At 37.6% G+C, this 14365-nt stretch overlaps 2 protein-coding genes across 2 annotated transcripts; one reads left to right on the top strand and one right to left on the bottom strand.

Moving 5' to 3' along the window:
- Positions 1–6346: 6346 nt before the first annotated feature.
- Positions 6347–9109, bottom strand: LOC130420684 (E3 ubiquitin-protein ligase RBBP6-like). Its single transcript, XM_056748174.1, has 10 exons — positions 8696–9109; positions 8244–8343; positions 8124–8160; positions 7703–7744; positions 7523–7611; positions 7353–7449; positions 7130–7269; positions 6876–7051; positions 6698–6801; positions 6347–6608 (listed from the first exon to the last, which is right to left on the bottom strand). Exons 1-10 carry the CDS (start codon positions 8853–8855, stop codon positions 6360–6362), a joined length of 1194 nt encoding a protein of 397 aa, XP_056604152.1. The 5' UTR covers positions 8856–9109; the 3' UTR covers positions 6347–6359.
- Positions 9110–10685: 1576 nt separating this feature from the next.
- On the top strand, positions 10686–13002 carry LOC130420707 (uncharacterized). The gene is made up of 6 exons (XM_056748205.1): positions 10686–10936; positions 11086–11191; positions 11668–11885; positions 12117–12248; positions 12446–12613; positions 12703–13002. Exons 1-5 carry the CDS (start codon positions 10688–10690, stop codon positions 12464–12466), a joined length of 726 nt encoding a protein of 241 aa, XP_056604183.1. The 5' UTR covers positions 10686–10687; the 3' UTR covers positions 12467–12613; positions 12703–13002.
- Positions 13003–14365: the final 1363 nt, after the last annotated feature.

Here is a 14365-nt window from a genome sequence, read left to right as displayed (position 1 = left end):
GTAGATTCCTCCTATACAATATTAGAAAAATAGACCCTTTCTATAAGAGCATGCTACGCAAGTCCTAGTACAGGCACTGGTCCTGTCAAGACTGGACTACTGCAATGCGCTACTGGGTGGACTTCCAGCTTGCACAACCAAACCTCTACAGATGATCTAGAATGCTGCGGCAAGAGTTATCTTTAATGAACCGAAGAGAGCACATGTCACTCCTCTGTTCATTAAGCTACATTGGCTCCCTATAGTTGCCCGCATCAAATTCAAGACTCTGCTCCTGGCCTACAAGACCACCACTGGTTCGGCACCACCTTATCTTCACTCGCTACTGCAGACATATGTAACCGCCAGATGCCGTCGCTCTGCAAACGAACGGCGCCTTGTGGTGCCATCCCAAAAAGGTAAAAAATCTCTCCTATGTGGAATGATCTACCTGCTGCTACAAGATCTGCAGATTCTGTAGCCATCTTTAAGAAATGTCTGAAAACACAGCTCTTCCGTCAACATCTGACTGATCTGTTCTGAATCTATTTTCTTCTCTACTCTTTAAAAAAAAATATATATATATATATATATAATGAATGGGTCTGTATACTGTTTAAGGTTATATGAGACCAGTCTTCTTTTTTTGATTCCACTTATGCTTTTGTTGTACTTATGCTGTCCCAATTGCTTCCATTGCCTTCCCCACATGTAGGTCGCTTTGGATAAAAGCATCTGCTAAATGACTAAATGTAAATGTAATGTCTGCTAAATGACTAAATGTTAAAGTAATTGTCCAATTCGATGTTGTGATAATACTGCGCAGTCTTAAGTGTTCAATTCAATTATAGTAAAAGATATTTTGAACATGCGCAATTGAAGCGTTTGAATTAAAAATGTTCAAGCGTATAACTACGCCCCGAATAGCGCAAGTCGTATAAGGTGGGAACGCTCTATGAGACAACACATAGATTGACGCTGACTAGACCAAACTATTATAATGGAGCAGAAACTTAGACAAGGCGTAGTAGCATAGCAAACAGGCACAGGACAATGAACACAAGGGTATTAAATAGGAAGAATAACAAAAGGGTAAATTAACACTAGACAGGTGTCGGGAATGAAACACTGATGGAAAGCTATATGAGGAAACGAGAGGGGCGGGGCCAAAGACGAGACCAGAGAGAATGCATGTTATGTCAGAACCAACAATAACATGTCTCTCTCAACACAAAACATGAGGGTCTGTCATGATCCTTCTATTAGACCAAGAAAGACATTTCATGATGAGGCAGAATCATGACATAAAATTTGAGTTTGCATCCAACAAACATGATTAAATTAAGCTTTATCAGAGCAATAATTATATGTGGAAATTTACCACATAATTAAATTACATTCAACTGAGGTCTGTTTGTTTAATTGGGAAAAGGTCAATTGTTCAGTTTTAACAGTATCAAAAGCAGCCTAAAAAAGTAAACACATGTATATGAAATACTGCCCATCCCTGTCTATCGCTATTCCATAATGATGGCAATAGTAGATATGAGGGACATTGAGTCAAAATGATCGATTGTGACCTTTGACCTTTTGTAGGGGTAGACTTTTTGCCCGGACCACCTACGATGTGAGGGACCTCCCACATCGGGTTGACCTTTTGCAGTGGACATGCCGTGTTTGTTGTTTCTATGAGGAATGATGCTCTGGGGATGAATGCAATTCTCATGAATGAAAATACAGGTTTTAAAGGAAATGATGAAAAATAAACACGGTTTAAAAATAATAATAAATAAACTAGATAGTAAAGTTTTACAACAAACCTAATGTTGGCTTGACAAAGTCTGGCCTAAAGAGTTAAAATGGTTTGCAAAGTTTTAGGTTAGATATTTTTAACATGATGAAAACAAACATCGTAGGCCGGTTGCATTAACTGATTTAACTAGTCTTACAAGTTAAAACTGGTCCTAACTTCTTCAAGTCAGTCACAAAAAAAGGTAGATTAAATTAAAATCTAAAAAGTAAGACGCATTAGTTCTAATTAATTGCTGGTCAGTTGGACCAGTTGTTAAGACATAGTCTTAACTTAGCAGCTATGATCAAGCAACTGGCCCTACGTGAACCCAGTCTGTCACAACCAGGCAAAAGTTGAAAGAAAAACGGTCTTAGTATATTTTAACATCAATTAACATGTTTTAGTATGTATTACCATGTCACTAACATGACTGTAAAACACACTGTCACGCACACGTCAACAACATGTTAATGAAAGTTCACAGAGATGTTGTAGCTGCAGACGGACAGACGGCGGTCGTCATCATGATGATTCTTTTACTTTTTCTGCTCTTATCAGGTCAGTTTCACAAATATCAATATTGTAACATGACTTTCATCAGGACAGCTGTGTTTACTGTCATCTTATGGTGACATGATTGTTCAGTATGTCGTCTCTATAGTGATGCTGTATTTGATGAGGTAAAGCACAAAAACAAACGGACGTCTGAACACTGTCTGTGTTGAACATGAACAGCAAGTGATGAAGATGGATCCGAGTCATTTTAATCCTTATAGAAACTTTTGTTGAATTTTTCAGTGACACAGTGTGATGATGTTCAGATCCAGCACATCCTGAACATGAAGGGCTTGAGAGGCAACATCATGCTGTCATGGAGAAATCAATCTGATGGGAATGTCTTCCAGAAGCACCAGCAGAACAAAGACACCAAACACACCTGCCATTGAACAACAGCAGCAGCTGCTTCTTTGTTTTCATGTCTTGACATCTTTCCTTCTGTATATAAATCATCAATATTTCATTCAGTTGGATTTTATTAATTCTTCATGTCTCTTCATGTCACAGCTCCGGTGTCGTTCTCTGACACACTCGCAGATTTAAGTTTCACTTTCATTTCACTGCATCTGTTCTCACGTGCTGAACTGGGCTGACTTCATAAATTCATTATAATTGTCTTTCATAAGTGTGTTAAAAATCATAAATCAATTAGATTTAAGATTTGAATCTTGGAGTGTGTGACAGATTTAACTCACATCACATGTGTTTATGATGATATGGATCAGATAGATTAGTGTTCCTCATGTTATTTTGACCTCTGCTGGTGATTTGTAAGTACAGGCCTGAATGATTTTCACAAATATATCTTGTCTACTTAAGCTCTGATTACATTCAACATGAGATTCTATTAAATATAAGCTTATTTTTGGTAAAACGTCCTATTTATAGTAGACAGTGTCAGTTCAGAACATTTGGAGGCCCTATAGGTAACATGATCCCCTCCACCTTTTAGACTAAATAAAGTGTTTTTTACACTGTCAAAATATATCAATTTTACTGTTTCAATTTGAAATTGTTTCGAAATAAAACTTTTTGGCAGCCGGTATTTATTTTATTGTTATTTTTACAGTCAGACAGCCATCAGTTTTTCACTCTTTTGGATGAGTGTATATTTAAAATGGGTTAAAAGCAACATCATAAATAAATGACTAACAATCAGTCGGCTGAAAGAGTTTATTCTCATTATACATTCAGAGACTGGACCAATGGGCTCTAACTATAACTAGTTTTTTCTGCCTGTCTGTCACGCCCTGGTGCTGGGACCTCTGTTCACCACCTGAGGGCGCCATTCCACTCTGTGTTCTGTCTGTATTTTGTTAGGACTCCAGTTCCCATCATGTTTTATCTTGTTATCATGTATTAGTTTCACCTGTGTCTCATTACCTGTATGTCACCTAATCTGTGTATATATCGCCCTTGTGTTCAGAGGTATAATGTACAAAACCAAGAAAAGGGATTAAGTTGGGATATGGTGGTTATTCTGGCTGAATTTAGCATCAAATTGGTTACATGAAAGCCGCTCAAACTTTACCCGGACATGTTACTATGATGATTCCTATATTGCTATGCTAATGATGCTATCATAGGTTTCCTAAATATGTGTTTTATTGAAGTAATCGAGATTACAAAACACAGCTGATGAAGTTGCAAAGGTGTTTTTTATGAAATCTGTGACGAGGATAATATTGTACATATAGCTCCAACTCCCTTTCACCTGTTCCCTCTTCATGATGACTTTCACTTTTTGGAGGATGTACTGCATGAGGAAGCACTAATCCTTCTGGGACAGGTCATACCCATTGGCCTTTGGAGATGACTATCTCATTGAGAGATACAGATTCTCAGGTGATGGACTAAGATATTTATGTAGGCTGCTGGGTCCAAAAATGTAGCACCAGACAGCACGAAGCCATAATATTACTCTACCACAGATGTTCTGTGTTACATTAAGATGGTTTGCAAATGGGAGCTTTCTTTATTCTGTAGGGGATGAAGAGAACCTCAATAAAGGAACAATTTGCCTCACAATAAGATGCGTTTGTCTAGCGCTGAAGTCATTCTGCAACATATTTATCACCTTCCCTGGCCACAGCACACCCCTCAACATCAAGGAGGAGTTTTACAAGATTGCAGGTAACCTCAATTTAATGTGCAACCATCAGTTTCTCATTTGCTCTGTCACAGTGTGATACTCACTTTGTTTTGTTACAGCTTTCCCTATCATCATTGGTGCAGTGGATTGCACACACATAAGAATCAAACGCCCATCAGGAGAACATGATGGAGATTACGTTATACAGCATCAATGTTCAGTTAAGAGTGATTTGTGGTTATTATGACCTACATAAATTAATTCTGTGCATTTAATGACCTTAATGAATAGGTTACAATTTAACATTTCAGATGAACTGTGATGCTGACTGCCTTGTCATTAATTTAGAGGCAAAGTGGTCTGGCTCAGTGCATGACTCCAGAGTCTTTCAGGCTTGTCCAATTTACGAGAGACTTTCACAAGGTAAGCCACACATTTTATGTGTACTGTACGCACCTTGGACATCATGAGTGTTTAACTCTGCCGTGTTGTTTGAGTTGCTTGGATCCTGGAAAAAGAGAGCAAAAGCAACAAAGATTAAAACACTGTGTTGCAGTTACTGTGTGCACTGAAATACTCACTTCTCTTTGTAGTTTCTGGATTTCCAGGTCCAGTTTCTGGAGTGTCTGGCATTAAATCACAAGATCCAGCTCCATTTCTTGTAGCTTTCTCTTTTTGAGTGTGATTTTATTGTCTGCCATCTCTATCTGTCTATCCAGGTGCTTTATATACAATGTTCTGACAGTTTGTGAAGTCTGTTAAGAAATGTCAAATAGCACAGCAGAATTTGTGCAAAATGTAGATTTACTTTGGCAAATACTCACATTGTTACCAGGCTGCTTAGGAGATGTTTAATATCTGGGTCCTGTTTCACATATTTTCTATTAGCACCACATCATTGACTTCATATCCTTTGACTTCTTGCGCATTAAGTTGGTCCGCTATTGTCTGCCAGGCTTTCTTGAATTATGGCATTGGTATTGCATTTTTTCTTATGGTTCATTTCACCTCTTCATATAACTCTATCAGGAGCTGTCGAGGAGCGGCCGTGAAGTATGAAGTTTGACATTTATCCATGTCCTAACAAAATACAGACAGAACATAGTGTAATGGCGCCCTCAGGTGGTGAACAGAGGTCCCAGCACCAGGGCGTGACACTGTCTATGCTGGTGTACAGGGGTATAGGGATACTGTAAGTGTGTTCCACTTCCACTTCAAGAGAAAGTAAGAATGAGAAACTATTTACGCAAAAGTAGGAGTTGACAAAATCTTATTATCAGGTACAGTGGGTTATTTAAACAGTCCAGTCGCATTTTATAAAAATAAACTGAAATGAAACACTGCTTCTTCACTCTATGAATTAAATAAAAATCATGTTGAAGTAGTATTTTGAACAACCGCAAAGGTGTTTCACCCTGTAACATCACATTTGCTTGTTGAATAATAATAATGTTTAGTTGACAAAAAAATATAATAATGCATTTCTATATCTTTTTATATATAATAAGGGTGTGCATTACTGTCCAAACTGATTTCTTAAAAATAAGTATAATTTATTTTTATTTTTACATGTTTATATTGTGATATGATACACCAAGTATAATACGAAACATTAATGTTCATATGGCACAGCGATCACCTGTTATATGAACTTCAGATAGACAGTATTCAGATCTCCATTTACTTTCTGTTTCTGTCTCATAAAATACAGAAGCAGTTTAGAGATTTTACTCATCAATCATCAATATATATAAGTGTGTGTGCGTGTGCGCGTGTGTGTGTGTGTGTGTGCGTGTGCGTGTGCGGCTTCAAAAACACTTTTCAAACCTGAATAAAATGTAAAATTAAAAATATTTATTAATTCTATATGTCTATGATATCTACTGTAACTATATACATAATATATACATAATGATGAATCTCCCTGGATGTTCTTCATCAGAAAACATTCTTGGATTTCTTGAGCAGAGGTCCGGAGTCATTGTCTTCACTGCCATCATCACGCAAACCCCGTCGCCTCTTACCGGAGGATGAGTTGGTGCGGGAATCGTGGGGTTCAGAAACGACTGAGCTGGACCGATGGCTGAGACTTTGGCTTGTGGAGGAACACGCCGTATAAGAGTTCAGGGGTTTTCGAGTGTGTGAGAAACCAGACCCCTCGGCTCTGTTCTTAAAACAGTTCACTTCCTGTGTGAGCAAGAACCAAAAAACCGGTTTGAAAAGAAGACAGAGTTTGATGCTTGACAAAAGCCTGATGTACAGTTTCACAATCTTACCTGCCGTAAGGACATGTTTACATTCAAATCATCAGGAGACACATGACACTTTGTGCAGCTGGGACAAACATGTTCATCTGAATCCAGCAGACACGTTCGAATACCTGCGACCAAACAATCACATATGTTCTCAAAGGTCAAACAAAACTGAGTTATATTTGCTTGTGTAGAGACTAACACTCATCGCAGAAGCTGTTGCTGCAACAGGGCGTCATCACAGCGTCAGTCATGAGATCTTTGCAGATCTGACACAGCAGAGCATCGGGCACCGGATCTTCATCTGGGGTGGATGTGGAGGACTCACTCCTGGTTAAGAAGGGCGGATCTTCTTTCTTTTGAGTTGCATAAGCCTCACTAAACAGAACAAGCGCACAATTATCAACCGAATGCAAATGTGTGTCAGTGGTGAGGTCTCTACAGTTGTAAACTTACGCGTTGATAATGGGAATGACATGCTTTCCACTGCTGCTCAGCATCACTCCCTTCATGTTGTGGTCATCCACCTCCATTAAGAAGCTGACAGGAATTCCTGCGCTTCTCCGTATGCGCTTGCTCCCAATAAATGCTGGATCCTGTGACGGCACAAGCAAGGTTGCATTAACATTCACTGCAAAACATGCACACAAATCCTGTCCACAGTTTAGATATGTGTTACCCGTGTCTTTGGGCAGTTTCTGATGTGATGCCCAGGTACGCCACATTTATAGCACACATAGTTTGGTGGAAGGCCTCCAACCAGCTTGAGTGCTTCACTGGTAAGTGATGAGAGTCATGATGGAGAGCACTTGAAAATTCAGGTCACAATGTGAACGTTATTATACTCACTTGGTAGAATAGTAACAGCGGCTGGACTGGAACATGACAGCTTTAATTTTGTCCTCCTCTGATGCCTTTGCCTCAGCCAGATTCTCCGTCTGTTCATTTACAAATAAATGCTTTATACGCCTTTTTCTACACAAACATACAGTTTACATAGTTTTCATATTGTTTAGTGGATTTCAGTACCTTGAAAAGCTGCTCAAGTGACATTAAAGAACCATTCACTTGCTGTTGAAAGAAGACCAAAGAGATTTATTACCATTCAGAACCCCATCACACCCAGAGATACAAACTAAAGACACTTAACACAATGTAAACAGAAACCCACCAAATGACATTTTACAGCAATACTTTAGTAGAGAGTTTTAAACGCACGTATATTAGCTAAACCACAAACATATTCATATTGAAATAAGTTAATGACAGAAAATATAAAACTTATAAGATGACATGAATTACTTAAACAATGAATTTTAACTTATTGAATTTTACAGTAAAAACAAATTTAGGCCTATTGTTCAAGGCTTCTTCATGGTCAACTCTGACCAGCTTAAAGAGATCCTACAGCACAATATAAACAATCAAGTCAACACTTTTGTTTACATACCGCTTTTGAAGATCCACTTGATGGTTTAGACCAGTTACTGCAAATCAAAACAACTAAGACTTAATGACTGATTGATATTCATTAAAAGATTCATATTCATAACATCATCAAGTGACTTACTTTGCAGGTCTGTTATATGTGGATTTCACCCCAGTGCCAGGGATTCTTCTGACTGTCACCATAGTGTTACTGGGGATGATGTCTGCATCATCAGTGTATTCTGTGGGAAACACACACTTATTTACAGTCTGTCCACACCAACTAAAATAATACCAGGATACTGTATACCGACCACAGTACATATCAATATATAATATATTTATACTATTTACAACCTTAGTTTATAATAAACATACAATATAATACAATACATACTAGTGAGTGTACCAAACGGAGGTGACCTGCAGCGTTTTTCTTAATGTTCATTTAATCATATATCAAAATAGTGATAAAAGGATAAAGCCTGTGACATCTACCCTCCGTGACTATTTTTCCATAATCACATTTAATACTTTATACCCGTTAAAGAGAGTAAATAAGTCAAAGTTTACATGTAAAATAGCTGAACTTACCTTCATCAGTTTGCTCGTTGGAGATGCGCAGGTCACATCGCTTCAGTTTCTCTCGTCTCATGATTTGTCGTTTCAAATCTCCGAGAGTGATGTGAAGGCCCTCAAAGATCACAGTGTCGTGTGTAAGTTTACTGACAAACTTATAATGAACACACGGCATGTTGCGTTCTGATGCCCCTGCACACAAACAGATGCAATGAATGTAATAAATTGGCAGAAATGCAATAGAAATGAACAGATAATGGTCAGCAAGTAATTAATCACAACAATAATAGATATTAATAACACAAATATGAATATAAGAAGTTAAAATCAGACGACAACGAGGATGTAGAAAGGTGCTCTCGTGAACAGCGATCAAATAGCAACACTAAACAAAACTTTGCTTGTTACTATGGAAACCGATCAAGCGCATCAATTAAAAGCGATCTTGATGACGTCAATGTTTAAGATGCACATCAAGCACAACTGAACAAAAAAATAAAGTTTTATTGAAGTGTGTTAACATTAGTGTTTGGTGTCTATGATTACCGAGTCTAATTACTGTAATAAAATGTAACAGAGGGGATTACTCTTCATTTATTAGTCATTTGTAATGTACTTGCATTTGTTAAATTGACTTAATATTTTTATATTAATATTTCCTTTTATTCGGTTATTATACTGAAATAAATAAGGGTTACTAATGGTCACAGTTTGTTACATGTAATGTTTAATTTATTAAAAAAAGATTTATATTGTCATTGTGGAGTAGGTTAATGAGTTTTTTGTATAAAGCAGAGTGTACTTTATGTAGCCCGATGTAATTAGTAATTATTACATTTTGAGGAAACATACCCAACATTGGTAATGAATATAATTAATTTGCACTGTATCTAAAGATCAATTAAAAATGTTTTTTAATCTTTTTTATTTTACCTCAGTTATCAACAGCGGGCACGCGCAGTGTTCAATTAAACTGCGCTCTAGAAGCGGCTGCTAAATGAGCGCGCGCGCCAAAATGCTCGTACAGGGGAAAATCACCCGCTTCGAATGTTATCAGTGGATTGAATGGGCGTTGTCAGTGGTTATCAGCTGATTCATATGGTCCAGATGGGGCTACTGGTAGGCTCAGAAGGCTTTTATCATCCATCCAAATGTCTAACCACCGTTTCAAATACAAGAGAAGACTCCAGATCCAGTCCCAGAGGAATCCAGCTCAGCTGATCGAACGTCTACAAGATAACGTGGTGACGTTACGCTTTTTCCCGCTTGATATTTTCACTCCCGCATCATATTTCACTTACTTTCAGGTAAGACCATTTAAATGATAAACTGGGGATTTAAACTAACTTATTTGCCAATAAGTAAATAAATGCAGAAAATGTCTTTTAATTGGCGTGACATGAGTGTTGACATGACATAACGATATAGATTTCATAGTAGCCTGCGTTATAGTTACATGCTTTATGTTAGCATAAACGTTTGCTGTCTGAAGTTTAGTTTAACGCAATATTACTCTGTAACTGTTCCATGCTGTAAGACAGTTTATTGCATTTTATAACGTTAAGTTATCTACTCGTTAACGCTTCACTGAAGCTAACGTTATATTATACTCGTATTGCGTGAAGTATTCAAACCCAAGACGTACTTTTATAGCAAATAAAGTTATATGTGTTTAAATGTGTATGTCTATCTAATAGAGTCACCAAATACATACACCTCATCTGCATCCCATGTTCATTGATGTGTTTATGTCTTTTAGGCTGTGATGAGAAGTATGGGTTGCTGCTTGCCTTAACTAATAATTGCCAAAAATTCTGATTTTAGATATGGGAAAAGCAGTTCAGGGCGTACGCTTCAGGAGCGTTAAGATTAAGGTGCTGAGGAGGTCTATCACTGGCCCTGCAAAGGTTTCTTACCTATATCAAGGTCTCCCCGAGCCCAACTGCAAACTGACCCCCCCTTCAGACCCTCACAGGTCTATTACACCTCAACAGGCTGAACCTGATGATGTGGTACCGAGCTGCAGCTCATGTTCTGAGACTGTTTACAGTAAGGCAAAGAAGAGAGAGCTTCACGCCTGGGATGCAGTTAAGGATGACATGCTTAAGGTGTCATTTGAAGGTTCAGCACCAATCACCACCCAGTGTGTTGTCTGCCAAGAACATGGAGATTATAGGTGTGTTGAGTGCAGCACCACTGCAGTGTTTTCTGAAAAGGACTCACAGAAATTCACTGCACCTTCCTGATAAGTGGAACGTAAGAATAATAGCATGCAGTCAAACACACAGACAATAAACTCACAGTTATTCATTAATTTCTTCAAATTGTTTTTGAACTATGTAGCTGTTCGTGTCTCAAGTTTATTGTTTTAAAAACTTTGTTAGAGCTATAATTCTTTCTTACAGAATGCTTACTATGAGCCATCCACCCTGAGGTTATTCCTATATTTACCTGAAGGCCATGGCACCCATGCATTCTACACAAAGGACATGAAGGTCATTGTCAGCACAGGTTTGTCATTTTACAAATTCATTTAATTTTCTTAAAAGGTAAAGGAATCAAATCCGTTTAAATGTGAAGTAAGGATTTCATCAAAATTTGTCAAAATATCTAATAATTATAGTAACAATATTTATAAAATGGTCAGTTCTGGTCCTTGATTCTGATTGGCTGAGCCAAATTCTAAAACGTTATAAAGTACCCCGATTTATACAAGCTGACTGAATTACATAGCCTTAATAACACTTCGTTTACTTTATTTGATTAAAAGCAGGGGGTAACAGTGTGTTTTATAACAGCAAAGGGGGTTTTAATGACTTCGTTTAGCATCGTGCCACAACGCCCTTAGCTGTTATAAAACTCACTTTAATGCACTGCTTCACAGGCTTATTGCGTTATTAAGTTATTAGTGACACAGTCAAGGGATTTAGTCTATACTGATAAGGTCTCTATAGTAGTACTTGCTTATGTTTTTTTTTATTTTGCAGGACGGCTCTGCACCGTCACAGTCAATATGTGTGCGTGTGAACCAGAAACGTGCACTCTGCTAAGGTATGGGCTCTGGCCAGCAACAGCCGACAAGCATCAGACAGCCTTCTCCATCCCTCTGCTAGAGCTTTTTGTTTGTCTGTCACTGGAGTGTCCGGTTTCTGTTGAGGGTTTTTGCAACACCCTGCGCTGGAAAAATAACCTTACACTTGCAGAGGTAAGCCAGTTTGTAGAGGTCAGTTTGAAGTCCTGTCTATAATGTGAACATTTCTGTTACTTTCATAGAATATTGATGAGTCCATATAGACAAACCATCTTGGATTTACAGTTGCTTGCAAACATATTCTTGCTATTTTGCTATAAAATAACAACTTCTCAGTGAACCACAGTCTACAGATGTGAGTGTGGGATACAGTAATGTTTTCACTGACTCCTGCTTATACCGTAGGTTAACGCACTTTACAGAGCCCTGGTGGGAGAATCCATATCTCATTTTAGGCATCACCACTTCCGAAAAATAAGTTTGGTAGATGTTTGCCCACAATTAGGTGATGGGACCACATGTCCAGCATGTCCAAAGGTTGGTTCTAGTTCCAGCGTGGTACTTGTTTGATTAACCATAAATGCATTCTCCATTACCTTATGGCATTGAATTGATAAAAATTGAAAAATTTCTTAATTTTTTGTATAAAGAATTATAATAGAATAGTAATAGTATAAGTGTATCAACCTGTTGCATATACAAAACCAGGATTACTGTAAGTGTTTGTCTTCCAGGCGGATGGAGATGTGATATAGACATTGGATGCCAACTTTGGCCTTGTGAGAAAGCAAAGCTCAGGGACAAGTGCGGTTGAGCCATTACATGGAACCCGCATGTTTGTTAGTGAAAAGGATGTAGAGGAATACCTGCTATCACATCTTGACAGCTCAAAGCCTCACGAGGTAAGACATAGTTGTAGAATACGCCGTGAAATATTAGATTTATAAAAGACCATTATTCCTCCAATAAATCTCGGTCCTTTAATCTTTAGGACTGCAGTAACTTCAAGGCTGCCAACGTGCTGAGGTCACCGCAACAAGCTAAGAAACTTGATGTTACAGGAGTGTTTGGAGCCTCCTGTCGTCATGAAATGCCCCTAATGTTTGTCAACATGAGCCAAGGAGAACGGCAAGTCTATGCCACAGTAGTGATAATTCTCCTGTTTTATTCTACTTATTCAAAAACATTTTTGAATAGCTTGACCCTAGCATTAGCCATATTTTAATTTTATATGTCACCAAATATGAACCTCACAGAATGTAAATGGGGGATTCCAAAATATTACAAAATTTGAACTTTACCACCATTCTATAATCTTCACTTATCTAAGAAAAAGGGTTTGGTTAATTTTGAGTGCCCCTATTGAGTATGTAGGTATTGAATTTGATGCTGGAGATTATGTATATATAATAACATACAATACATTTACATTGAGCTGATATATCAGCACTGTTAATTATTTCCCTGTTAAATAACAGGAAATTACTGGCAGCAGGGTTACCATTATTTTCCTGCTATTTGAACAGTTAATTCCTGTTAATGTTTTTTGACAGTGCACTCCCCGTAATGTTTTTCTACAGGAATTTACTGTGAATCACAGAAAAAACAGGAAACAACTGGCAGCAGTGTTACCATTATTTTCCTGCTATTTGAACAGTTCATTCCTGTTAATGTTTTTTTACAGTGCACTCCCCGTAATGTTTTTCTACAGGAATTTACTGTGAATCACAGAAAAAACAGGAAACAACTGGCAGCAGTGTTACCATTATTTTCCTGTTAAATCACCATTTATTTTGTTTCCATTAAATATTGTTAATTAGGGTTAGCATAGTAACGTGTACTGATTGTTATAGACATATTCTAGCTAGAGTTAATACAAAAGGCATAATCCTTCAGGTAACACTTAAGTGAAAGAAAACTAATAGTTCCGTGTTGAAATTAACTTTTTTTTATTGTAATACAAACACTGAAAGATAAATACTTACAAATGTAGGCACACATGGATCAGACCAATCACAAACATATACTGTATATCATGTTCATTGCCGACATCTGTGGTCACTGGACGGAAAATAACAACTGCGTCTGTCTTAAACTAGCAAAGACACTTGCGTTTGGCTTTGCGCTGCGTTGGTGCAAGATAGGGCCCAAAACCTCAACATTTAATGTTCCTTGAACTGCTAAAATTCATTTAAAAAGACTCAAAGGATATACACTGTGACTCCTGGTCACATAAAAATGTTACACATAGGCTCAGATTAATCACAAACAAATTTTGTTTTCTCATGTTCATGGTTTAAAAAGTAACAAATACATTTTTAAACCCAAATACATTTTCATTATAACAAAATACTGAACTTCATATACATGTAGTGTTACCTAAACCACTAAAATTCAACATGTATGAATACATTCAAACCAATAGTTAACACTTAATGGAACTCTTCATCATTAAAGAGCAATAAACAATAAAAACACTGTCACTGCTTAGACCACAAACCATTTACTCAAAGCACACAATGAGGATCCTTTGCAAAGTCTTGGGTCTGTATATGACAGAGAAAGAGAGAGAGAGAGAGAGAGAGAGAGGGAGAGATATGATTTCCATAATTTCAAATTTCAATCCAAAATTACATCACATGGCTTGACCTAAC

The sequence above is a fragment of the Triplophysa dalaica genome, chromosome 5, assembly GCF_015846415.1.
Source record: "Triplophysa dalaica isolate WHDGS20190420 chromosome 5, ASM1584641v1, whole genome shotgun sequence".
Lineage (NCBI taxonomy): Eukaryota > Metazoa > Chordata > Actinopteri > Cypriniformes > Nemacheilidae > Triplophysa > Triplophysa dalaica.
The sequence above is the reverse complement of the archived record's forward strand: the minus strand, read 5'-3'. Positions and strand labels throughout refer to the sequence as shown.

What these genes read in the sequence shown, in the direction of transcription:
- LOC130420684 (XM_056748174.1), bottom strand. Translation starts at nt 8,855, where the DNA reads ATGCCGTGTGTTCATTATAAGTTTGTCAGTAAACTTACACACGACACT. An exon ending in CAACGAGCAAACTGATGAAG is followed by an intron (nt 8,344 to 8,695) that starts GTAAGTTCAGCT and finishes TGTTTCCCACAG; the next exon opens with AATACACTGATGATGCAGAC. An exon ending in CAAGTGGATCTTCAAAAGCG is followed by an intron (nt 7,745 to 8,123) that starts GTATGTAAACAA and finishes TTCTTTCAACAG; the next exon opens with CAAGTGAATGGTTCTTTAAT.
- LOC130420707 (XM_056748205.1), top strand. Translation starts at nt 10,688, where the DNA reads ATGTGGTACCGAGCTGCAGCTCATGTTCTGAGACTGTTTACAGTAAGG. An exon ending in ACCTTCCTGATAAGTGGAAC is followed by an intron (nt 10,937 to 11,085) that starts GTAAGAATAATA and finishes TCTTTCTTACAG; the next exon opens with AATGCTTACTATGAGCCATC. An exon ending in CATGTCCAGCATGTCCAAAG is followed by an intron (nt 12,249 to 12,445) that starts GTTGGTTCTAGT and finishes TTTGTCTTCCAG; the next exon opens with GCGGATGGAGATGTGATATA.